Source organism: Bison bison, unplaced genomic scaffold, assembly GCF_000754665.1.
Source record: "Bison bison bison isolate TAMUID 2011002044 unplaced genomic scaffold, Bison_UMD1.0 scf7180017847889, whole genome shotgun sequence".
Classification (NCBI taxonomy): Eukaryota; Metazoa; Chordata; class Mammalia; order Artiodactyla; family Bovidae; genus Bison; species Bison bison.
In genome coordinates, this window is record NW_011478462.1 from 111,997 (window position 1) to 122,816 (window position 10,820).

At 60.0% G+C, this 10,820-nt stretch overlaps 1 protein-coding gene across 1 annotated transcript in view; it reads left to right on the forward strand.

Annotated features, from left to right (window-relative positions):
• Window positions 1-10,820, forward strand: part of MROH1 (maestro heat-like repeat family member 1) — a 49,931-nt gene that overhangs the window by 34,643 nt on the left and 4,468 nt on the right. The window contains exons 23-31 of the mRNA XM_010844209.1: window positions 1-54; window positions 125-236; window positions 397-492; window positions 929-1,033; window positions 2,659-2,794; window positions 2,913-3,025; window positions 4,000-4,152; window positions 8,753-8,982; window positions 10,252-10,292. The exon at window positions 1-54 is cut by the window's left edge and continues 12 nt beyond it. Coding sequence (XP_010842511.1) covers window positions 1-54; window positions 125-236; window positions 397-492; window positions 929-1,033; window positions 2,659-2,794; window positions 2,913-3,025; window positions 4,000-4,152; window positions 8,753-8,982; window positions 10,252-10,292 — 1,040 coding nt within the window. The remainder of the gene's footprint in view (window positions 55-124; window positions 237-396; window positions 493-928; window positions 1,034-2,658; window positions 2,795-2,912; window positions 3,026-3,999; window positions 4,153-8,752; window positions 8,983-10,251; window positions 10,293-10,820) is intronic.

The following is a 10,820-nucleotide window of genomic DNA, read 5'->3' on the forward strand; positions in this document are numbered from 1 at the left end:
CTCGCTGAAGACGCCCATTTGGAAGAAGGCCATGCTTGCCTGCACGTACCTGGTGTATCCTTTCCCTGGGGGGCGGCTGTGGGGGGCCCTCTGCGTGAGAGCTGGGCCTTAACTGGCGGCTCAGTACCCTGGAGCCGGCCCTGGAGGAGCAGGTGCAGGCGGACCTGATTCACAGCTGCCTGCACCGTGTCATGGCCGTGCTGCCGGAGTCAGAGGAGGGGGACAGCCCCCAGGAGGTATCAGCGGCCCCCACAGTGGGGGGGGACCCCCAGGAGGTATCAGCGACCCCTGTGGTGGGAGGTGGGGGACAGCCCCCAGGAGCTATCAGCGGCCCCCATGGTGGCCCTGTCCAGGGGTGGGGGCTCACAGCAGGACTGGCAGCTTCTCTTGTTCCAGTCCCTGTACCTGGACACCGTGCAGGTCCTCAAGGACTTGCTGACGAGCCTTCTTCTGTGGAACATGACGCCCCTGGGTCTGCAGGTCATGGTGGAGGTGTGTGGCAGGCAGTGGCACTCTGTGCAAGCGGGGGGCGGCCTGCGAGCCAGTGGGCAGGGCCCCTCTGGCCTGGGGGTTATGCAGATGGGTGCAGTCTGAGCAGACAGGGGTTCGGAGCTTGATCTCTCTGCTCCCCCATCGTGGGGCCTGGACGGAGAGACCCTGAGGTGCCCCATATGGGCACTCCTGACCCTCTGAGGCCATCATGATGGTGGATGGTGTCTAGGAACACCATGTCCTTGCATGGGCATGGCTAGAGATTACGCCAGGGGTGGCCGTGGCCGTAAGCCACATCAGCAGGACAGAACGAGGGGGTGGGGGAGCGCTGCCCAGGGGGCCCACTCTGATCTGGTGCACTGGCCCCCGTGCCCAGAGGGTGGCCTGGCAGGGAGGCTGCCCCAAGCTGCACCTACTGAAGCCCCTTCTTCCTCAGCACCTGAGCCCATGGATCAAGTCCCCGAGGGGCCACGAGCGGGTGCGGGCGGTCGGCCTGAGTGCCTGCCTGCTGCAGTTCTTCCTTCAACACCTGCAGATCAGCGTGAGTGCCCCAGGGCGGCCTGCGAGGCCCCTCTTCAGCCGCATGCCCATCCCTTGGCCCGGGGCCACAGCATGGGGCCCTCGCGTCTCCCACTGCCTGGTGCTGTGAGTGGCACTGTCCTCTCCTGGGCTGTGGACAGAGGACCACAAGGGTCAGCAAGTGTCCCCAGGGCTGGCCACTCAGCATTGAACCTGATGGGCAGCCTCATCCTTAGGAGCCTGCCCGACACAGGGAAGGGTGATGGGTGTTGGAGGCAGAAGCCGCAGCTCGGGCCAAGGTAGGGACTTGTGAACCCCTGGAGCGCGGCAGAGAAGACAGCACCGTTAGTTGGAACAGTGGGAAGGAGCGCCTCCCAGAGCCCCGTGGTTACTTTGCATTTTAGTATTTGTTGGGGTTCAGCAGCTCCTCTTCCCTTGTTAGAACCTCGCAGTTGTTCTTACGAGGCCGTTACTCTGCTGGCTTTAGGGTAGACGGGCATGGTCCTCCTACGCTCCCGCGTGGCCTTGACAGGAGTGTACCAAGGGCTCCTGTGCTGATAATGGTGGACCTGGCCACCCCAGCCCCCGGCCCTAGCAGAGGCACGGTCTGTCGCTGCTGTCTCCACTGTACATAATCATTTACTTATTGTGGTAGGCAGGAGAACTGGACTTCTGGATACTTAGGAACTGGTAGGAACTGGGTAGTTTATAAGGAATAAAATTTCTCTATGACTCTTAATGAGTGTTTAGTTAATTCTCTGCTCTTCAGACACACAGCCACAGCCGTTCACAAAGGTCATGAGTTTGGCCTTTCTCACCATTTCGACACCTGCTGGCTTGTGCTGCTGACTGCAGGAAGGTGGACACTGGCGGTGGCCCCAAGCTATTAACTCTCAAGCAAGATGCTCGTTGGTTGGCAGTGTTTATTTTTTTGTTGTGTTCAGGGCATCGTCTGTTGGCTGGCTTAGACAGCTTTTCCTACCCAGGTTCTCCCGTGGCCTGTTTTTCACGTAACCCTGGTCCAACCAGAGTTCATTTTTCATTCGTGATGAGACAGGGCTCTGCCCTTGTGGAGAGGAACGCAGCTGGCGGCCCTCAACCCCCGTCCAGCCTCCCCCTGGTTTCGGGAGGAGTAACAGCCTGGAGCCCCACACCTTTCAAGAGCCTGTGCTGGGCAGGCGCGTGGTGGCCCCTCCCAGGGAAGCCACTTGTGTGTGGGCTGTGTGTGGGTGGTGGGTAGCTGATGTCCCCCAGTTTGGGGCGTAGGAAACAGGGCCCTTTGCTCAGAGCACGGTTGAGAGGCTCTGTATTCGAGGAAAGCAGGAAAGGCTCTGAAGAACAGGCCCAGTCCCCATGGGGATGAAAGGGCTTGTGTAGCACCCCTTGGCTTTTGGGGCAGGAATTCCACGTGTCTGAGGAGTGATCAGAAGCCGGCCATGCCCTGTCCACACCGCTGCTTTCCCAGCTCTCGTCCCTCTTGGGACCCACCCTGGGCTGGGGGAGGGCTGCCCTCTGGTCACAGGCCTGCCCATATCTGGGTCCAGGGGGTACAGGTACCTGCCCACCCCAGCGACTCCTGAGCCCCAGTGCCATCTCTGGCTATCTGCCCCCAGAGTCCCCACAGCACCCCTATGTCTGCCTCTCCAGGCCCTGGTGCCCTTCCACAACCTGGGCCTCCTCATTGGCCTCTTCTCCCCACGGTGCGCCGACCTCTGGCCTGCCACTCGCCGAGAGGCTGTGAGCTGCATCCACTCCCTGCTATACCTGCAGCTGACCTGTGTGGGTGAGCCCCCCTGGCTGGGCAGCAGTGTCTGTGTGTTAGGGGGATGAGGGAGCAGAGGCTGGGCCTCTGGTGGCCAGGGAAGGCCTGCATCCACCCCACGTGCCCTGCTGCCTTGCAGGCTTCTCGCGAGACTACCAGGACGACGTGGCTGAGCAGCTCCTCAGCCTCAAAGATGGCCTGGTGCACCCTGACCCTGCCATTCTCTTCCATACCTGCCACAGCATTGCCCAGGTACCTGCCAGTGGCCGCTGCAGCAGCTCCTTGCACGTACGGGCTGTGTGGGTGCCAGCTGGGCAGGCAGGCAGGTCTTATCAGAGTTCTGTGTCCAGCACCAGCCCGCCCCTCCTGCACTTGCTGGGCCCACCCTCCGGGGCCCAGTAGGGGGTGGCAGGAGCTCAGCTTCTGGCTGCACAAGGTTGAGAAAGCTGCCCTAGCCCACCCAGTGACTCCCAAGCCAGGACAGTGCTTCTGTTCCACTTGGTGACTGGAAATGACCCTCAGGGGTCTGGAGGCTTTCTCTCCTGCTGAAGATGGGAGGGAAGGGGGTTAGCAGGGCCCTTTGTGGGGGTCAGGGGGGCTGAGACATTGAGAAGCAAAGACCCAGCCCAAGGGGAGTCCAGGGGGAGTGGGAACTTCATGTTTGGGGGTCAGACTTTCTAAATATTCATCCACTTTTGTGATTTTATTTCTTCTCTGTACAGAGTTTATCTGCCCTAACTTCTGGTTGCTCTCTGTTATGTGGAGGGAGCACAGGGACTCTCTTATGTGGGAGGAGCTGAGGGTGCTTTGGAGCCTCTGAGGCTGGGGAGTCCAGGATAGAGCATGCCCCCATCTGCCCTTGACTCTACTCTAGAGAGGCTGCACACCAGGACCACTCCTAGTTTACCCCGCTGGTCAGGAGAAGCCTCTGGGAGGGTGCTGACCTGGGCCCTGCAGATGCCCAGGGACCCCCTTCCAGGGGCCTGGAGGCCAAGGGCTGCACCTAGACCTGGCTTCAGTCTGGGTAGGGGTCCTGGGCGTGGGCCACCCCACCCCGCACTGGCAGAAGCTCTAAAGGCTTTAAGGGCCTGTAAGAGGGTGGGAAGGGCTGGAGGAGGGGTTTGAAAGGGGCCAGTCCTTCCCTGAGAAGCTGTCCCTGGGATGCCACGCCCCGAAGGTGTGCTGAGCCCCTCCTCTCTGTCTTCCTGACACAACTGTCCTCCTAGCTTATTGCCAAGCGCCTCCCTCCAGATCAGCTCATCAACCTCTTGCTAACCTTGTTTGAGAGCCTGGGAGATCCCGACAAGAACTGCTCGCGAGCTGCCAGCGTCATGATCAACTGCCTGCTGAAGGAACGGGGCAACATGCTGCAGGAGAAGGTGGGGCCTGGGGGCGGGGCCAGGGCCTGGTCTAGAGCTCCCTGGGGGCATGGCCTGGGCGTGGTCATGTCCAGAGGGTCAGCCGGGAGTGCCGGTGGGCAGGGCTGGTAACCTGGGGCTCCCCACCCAACTCCATGCTCTGTGAAGGTTTGGCCCTCAGCACTCTGCGCTTCTCCCTGTGGGCCTGATGGGATAAATCTTCCTCTTCTCTTTGAAGACTGAACTAGGCGAAAGTAACTGCTCAGAACGTAAAGATAGAAAAGGCAATTGAAAGGGAAAGGCCAGTGCTAGGGTCTGTGATTGGGCACTGAGCCGGCACAGGCTGAGCGCCCTGCTCACATTGCTGGTGAGGACAGGGGTCCACAGGGTCACTAGGTGCTGGCACAGAGGCTTCCGCGGCAGGTCCAGCCCAGAGCAGAGGCGCCCGGGACACGCAGATCCTGCCCTATCCACCATCCCATCATCACCTTTGAGGCCTTCTGGCCATGGGCTCATGTGGCGGCCCACGTGGTCCCCAAACAGTTGCCAGCCGCCCTGACAGATGTGCTCAGGTCCTGAGGCCTGAACAGGCTCCAAAGCTCAGGTGACTGCTAGATGAGTGCTAGATTCATGGCTGCCCGTGAGTCCTATGAACTACATGACCCAGCAGGTGCGTTCCCATATGCTTGGACAAAGATTTAAGCTCCCTATTAAAGTGAAGCATAGCAATAGAAAAGGGGGGTTGTGCTAAGTGGACAGCCTTGGAGTTCACAGGAGCAGAGGCCCTACCAACCCCAGAGCCCCTGGCACCCCAGCTGGCTCCACAGGGTGCCACTAGCTCTCTGCAGCACAGAGCAGGGCTTGCGATGCACCTCGTGTAGCAGGAGCCTCACGTCTGGCGTGCATGGCCGTCGTCTGTGGGACGGCGTGTGTCTTCCAGGCCTGGCCCACGTGGGTCGCCCCATCACTCCCTCACGCCCACCTCAGCAAGTGCTGGGCAGTTCCCAGTCTGAGCACAAGTGCTGCTGGAGTCAGGCTCCTTTGGACCTGAGGGTGCATTTCGGTTGGAGACACGGCCAGGAAAGTGACTGGGGCCGCAGGAAAGCTGTCCCAGGGCTGTCAGAAGGCCTCGGGGCTGTCCCAGCTCCTTCGCGCACGTTTCTCTGTGGCTTATGACCTGGAACACTTGCATGTTTCTTGGCTACTCAGATCTCCTCCATGAGGAGAGTGATCTTGGCCATTTTCTTCTGGGTGGTCTGTGCTTTTCTTACCAGTTTGCAGAAGTACTTTGTATATTCTGGGTACAAGTCCTGTATTGGATGGGTCCCTCACAGGTGTTTTCTGGGGGGAGGCGAAGCAGGAGCTGCCAGTGGAGAAGCCCTGTGTGGAGGGGCCGCCTGCCGAGGTGGGGGTGGGGGTGTGTGTGGTGTGGCGCCTGGAGGGGAACGTGTGCCATTGTGGGACCCCAGCCAGGGCCTGAGGCTGTGGGGCAGGGAGTGGAAGGAGGATGGAGGAGGGTGTGACTGCAAGCGACGGCCAGGGGTTGACGGGCCAAGGTTCAGGTTTTGCACTGAGTGGGGCTCCTGGGTCAGCTCTGAGTGGTAGAAAGGTAGCCTTGGGGCTCTGTGTGGGGGGAGGGGGACAGCCGGACTGCAGGCCGTGGCCGCTGGTGGTCCTGGTGTCTGTATATACATGCACACGTTTTGTTGATTCGTTCCTTTGTCGTGGACACTTGGTCTGCTTCCTTCTCTTGGGTGTTGTGAGCCATGCTGCTGTATAACGTGGGTGAAAGGCATATCTCTTCAGGATCCTATTTTGTTTTGGGTAAACATCTGGAAGTGGAATTGCAGGATCTTATGGTGATTCTATTTTGAATTTTCAGAGGAACTGCTATACTGTTTTCCATAGTGACTACACCCGTTTACGTTCCCACCAGCAGGGCACGGGGGTCCTGGCCAGTATTGGTCAATGCCTGTGTTTTTAATAGTGGCCACCCTGATGTGTGTGAAGCAGCATGTCATACTGGTTTCAACTTGCTTTTCCTCTGCAGTGAGCGATGTGGATATGCTTGCCGGCCATTTGTCTTCTTTGGAGAAGTCAACATCCCTGCCCATTTCCAGATCAGGTTATTGGATTCGATATCATTTTGGAACTGTAGGAGCTGCTTGTACTCTGAAATTAACACATTATCAGATACATGACTGGCAGGTGTTTTTGCATAGGTTGTCTTCTCCCTAGATTGTGTCTTTTGCTGCAGCTCCATATGCAGTGCTTTGAGGCTCATTTCCAAGGAGTCATTACCAAATCTAGTGTCCCGAAGATTTCCGTTTTTCTCTAGAAGTTTACTAGTAGTTTTGAGTCCTGCCCGTACTGGATAAATCAGGGTGCCTCTCCCGGGGCCCATGTGCTGAGCTGGCTGCCGGCCTCCAGAGCTGCTAGGCTGTCTCCTCTGGCTCAGCCTGCAGACCCACTCAGCACACCTACCCCAGGGTGGTGTCCCTGCCTCACGCTTCCAGTCTGTCTGCAGCAGGCCCCTCTAGCTCACGTGACAGGGACACTGGCATCAGCGCCATTGGTACCATTTCCTTTCTTGCCCTGAGAGCCTGCTGGGGGACCCCCAGAGACACCTGGACAGTCGGACTTGAGTTTCTCTGATACCGAATCAGAAAAAGGAGTCCTAGTCGGTGACCTGTGGCCGGGCTGACCCCTGCCCCAACACCCCAGGATGGTCAGGTGGGCGCAGAGGGAACTGGGGGTCAAGGGCAGAGGGACATGTCAGGAACGAACAGCTGCCTCCCAACGTGCAGGCATGGGAAGCAGCGCCGCTCCACAGAGATGGCCGGCAGACCCGAGGCAGAGGGTGCCCCAGCCCAGTGGTTCCTCCTGGGCATGTGCCTGGGTGAGGCAGCCGTGCCCACAAAAATCTGTGCAGGTTAAGGAGTGGGGGGACCCCATGAAGAGGGTTCCCAGTCTGGAGCTGCGGGTGTGGGCTGCTGAGGGCGAATGTGGAGCAGCCCAGCAGGCCTGAGGTGGCCCTGAGCCCCCTGGGCAGGGTGGGCCCCGCTCACCAGTCCCGGGAAACCGAGAACCCGGTGCGGTCACAGCCAGAGCCACCACACCTGAGCACTGGAGTACCATCACGGCTCCAGAGAGGTCCAAGCTGCTCTTGGGGCTCATGGGTATTGCTGCTGAGAAAGTCTGCAGAAGCAAAGACAACAGAGACAGATGAGCTGAGACAGTGTCTCAGACTGACACCCAAGGGAGCAAATGGAAACAGGGAAAAAATTACACGCAGAAATTTGAAATGCAGTAAAGTAGACATACAGGCAGTTATGTTCCAGGGGACTTTGAGAACCTGGGGTGAGGGACAGGCCTCCGCAGGGCGCCACCATCACCGGCACCCACGAAAACTGTACCAGCGCCAGCCAGCCAGGCCTGGGGTCTTCTGGGGAGCCCTGCCCCTCATGGCTGAGAAAGAGCCCAGGAGACTGGAGTGAACCACGCTCCTTGCCCCAGAGACGGTGTGGCCTGTTCCAGTGGCACTGTGAATGGGACGATCACAGCCCATCTACCCACGAACGTCACTGGGCCCACGCCAACGGCCAAGACGAGAACCCAGCCACAGTTGGCTCAGGGCCACCCTCCCGCCAGGCTTCCTGAGCAGGCTCAGTGTGGCGCCAGCCAGCTGGTCAGGGAGGCGCAGCTGGATGGGCTGAGGGTCGGGGCCGATGGGCGGAGCCATAGCAAAGAGGTCCAGGTCCTTAGAAGGTCGTCAGCCTTGTGGACTCGGGTCATAGAAAGAGGACTTGGTTATGTTTACAAATCCTTTGAGAACTGTGGTGACAGAGCCCCTCCTTCAGGCTGGCCACACGTGTGCCTACATTTCCCTCCTGCCCCTGTCCCCGCTGTGGGCGTGGGTCCCGTCAGAGCTTGGCGGGCCCTTCCCTCTGCTCTTGGGCCCAGGGCCCCCGGGGGGTCCTCAGCCAGCCCTGCCCCAGGGTGGAGCCCACGACCGCCAGCTGCCCCATGCAGGGGGCCCTGTCCCTGGGGCCGTGGCCAGCACTGTCATCAACTTTCGCCTCATACCAGGACGCTTCCTAGCTGTCCAATATGGACGGTGTGGGGCGGCACCCCATCGGCTCGGGCCGCCGGGTGCCCTTGCTGCCCATCGGCTGCTGTTCAGCCGCCACGGCCAGAAAGCCCGCCCCTCCTAGCCAAGCCTATGGCCTGGGAGGAGGGACGGAGCGCTTTCTGGTGAGGAGTGGGCAGCTGTGTCTTGCCTGCAGGGGTCCAGGCAGGGTCACCCTGTGAGCCTCAGCACTCACCCCCGTGGCCTGGCCCTCCCACTCTGTCCCCTCAGGTTGTGTGTGTGTTTCTGTCTGTCCTGGCACCTCCCGCCAGCAGGCCCCTCTTGGGTTCCTGTCCCTTCCCACATGGACTCTGGGGCCATGAGTCATCTCCCTTGGCCCTCAGGGCTCTGGCTCCTGTCCTTCTTCATCAGGGCTGGGAGCAAGGAGCCCCGACATCACCGGCGGGTGAGGGGTGCTGGCTTCCCTGGCCCCAGGGATTGGTGCGCACGTGGGCATGTCCTGCCGCTGGCCTGACTGCCGCCTGCCCACAGGTGCCCGAGATTGTGAGTGTGCTGCGCTCCAAGCTGCAGGAGACCCGAGAGGAGCACATCCTACAGGCCGCACAGCACAGCGTGTTTGCCCTGGCCACCCACCACTGTGCCTCTGTGGTGTCCAACCTTCTGGGCAGCCCCCTGCCCTTTGACAGGTACCTGGTGCTCACCCACCTGCAGGGATGGATGGGGTTCCATGCTCTGGTGTCCCCACGCCTGACCAAGTATTTGTGGGCCCCCTAATCCTGTGTGTGGGAGCCTGGAGGCCCTGGCACTGGGCCGGGTGGAGATGGCTTGCTCTCTTGGGCAGTGCTCGCCAATTCTCTGGGGCTGGTGCTCTGCCGGGCCTCCATCCACCATCATCCATGAGCAAGACCCTGGCCCAGGGCCCTCCTCGAGCCAGGAAAGGTCTCCATTTGCCACCCCGGCTCCCGAGGATACCACTGGCGCATCAGTGACACTCCAGTTGCCGCCATGGGGTTCTCAGGGCAGAGCGTGTCCACACCGGGCCTGTGCCAGGCCCTGTGGGTCCCCAGTCCCCAGGGCCCTTGCTTCTGCGCTAAGGCCTCCAGGCAGCCTTTGCTCTGCTCCCAGTGCTTCCAGAGCTCAGGGCCCGCTGGGCATGCCTTTCTTTGGGTCCACGTGGTGGATGGAGCCGGCACCTGTGATCTGGAGACCCCCACGCCAGGGGACAGGGAGGCAGCGCATCCTTCCCTGTGGTTGCGGCCTGAAGCGCCTGCACCTGCCCCAGAGTGCGGCTCCCACGGCCTGCTTGGCTCTCGCTTAGACAGCGGGCACCACTCCCCAGATGCGGCGGTCCTGTTTGCCACTGCCCCTCCTGCCATCACTGTCGGCCTTTTACCCTTTGCGCTCCAGGGGTCCCTTTCCCAGAGTAAACCACACTTGATAGCTGATATGGTTGGGATTAAACCAACTGCCTATTTTTCTTCCCTTGGTCTTTTTTATCTTCCTTCCTGTCTTTTTAGATTGACAGGGCCTTGTTGCAGTTTCACTTTTCACTCGGTTAGTTTGGAAGTTGCACTTCTGTGTCTGGACCACGTTTACTCAGCCATCCCTCTCCAGGGCTGTTGCCGGGTTTGGAGCTTGAGCTCAGCACATGCCTCCCTTTAGCTTGAGTAAGAGGATGTGTCCTTTCTGGCTCCTGTGAGCCCAGATTGGGCTGAGGCCAAGGGACGCTCACGGGGTGTCCCTTGTTGATGGTGCTCTGCACCTTCTGGCAGAGAGGAGTCTGAGGGTTTCAGTTCTTAGTCCTGCCAGGGGGCTCCCTGGCTTCTCGAGCCTGTGAGTTAGTGTCAGTGTCTGTCAGCAGCTCTCCCGACTTTCAGCCTGTCTCTTCAGACACCGTCTCCCTTCTGCTTGTGAGACGCCACTCGAATGTGCGCTCACCCCCACCACCCTGCCCCTGACACCTCTGCTTCTGAACATCTGATGACCCTTCCCTGCGGGGTTCTGGGCAACTTCCTCCACTTGTCTTCCAGTCCACCATTTCTCTCTCCTGCCGTGTCCAGGCTGATGTCAAGTACGTCACCGAGCACAGCGCTGCGTGTCTTGTCTCATCATTTCTAAAGGGCTGTTGGTTCGCTTCCAAATGTACTCTGTGTTTAGAGTTTCTGGTTCTGGTTAGATCTCTGATGTCTGTCGCTTCTCCCTGTAAACGTACCGTGCAGCTGCAAACCTGTGTAAACGCTGGGGCTGGGGTAGCTCGGGCCTCCTGCAGCCTCTGCCTGACTTCACCTGCATGCCTCTTTGGCCACGTGCTGCTCTTTGCTCAGAAGTGACTTGCAGGCGTGCTTGGGGCTGGGGTGACAGTGACTCCTCTAGGGAGCCCAGTGTCTGCTTCTGGCAGCTCCAGGGGACACCTCCCCACGACTGGGTCTCTGCTCACCATCAAGCTGCCTGGTTAGGATCCTGGGTTGGAGGAAGGGGTCACTCAGGGCCTGGAGTCAGGGTGCTGTTTGTGGCCTGGCTGGAGCCGAGGCCGGTGGGCATGCCGGGGCTGTGGAGCTGGGGCCGGCAGAGGCCTCAGAGGAGTTGTTCTCCTGCCCCT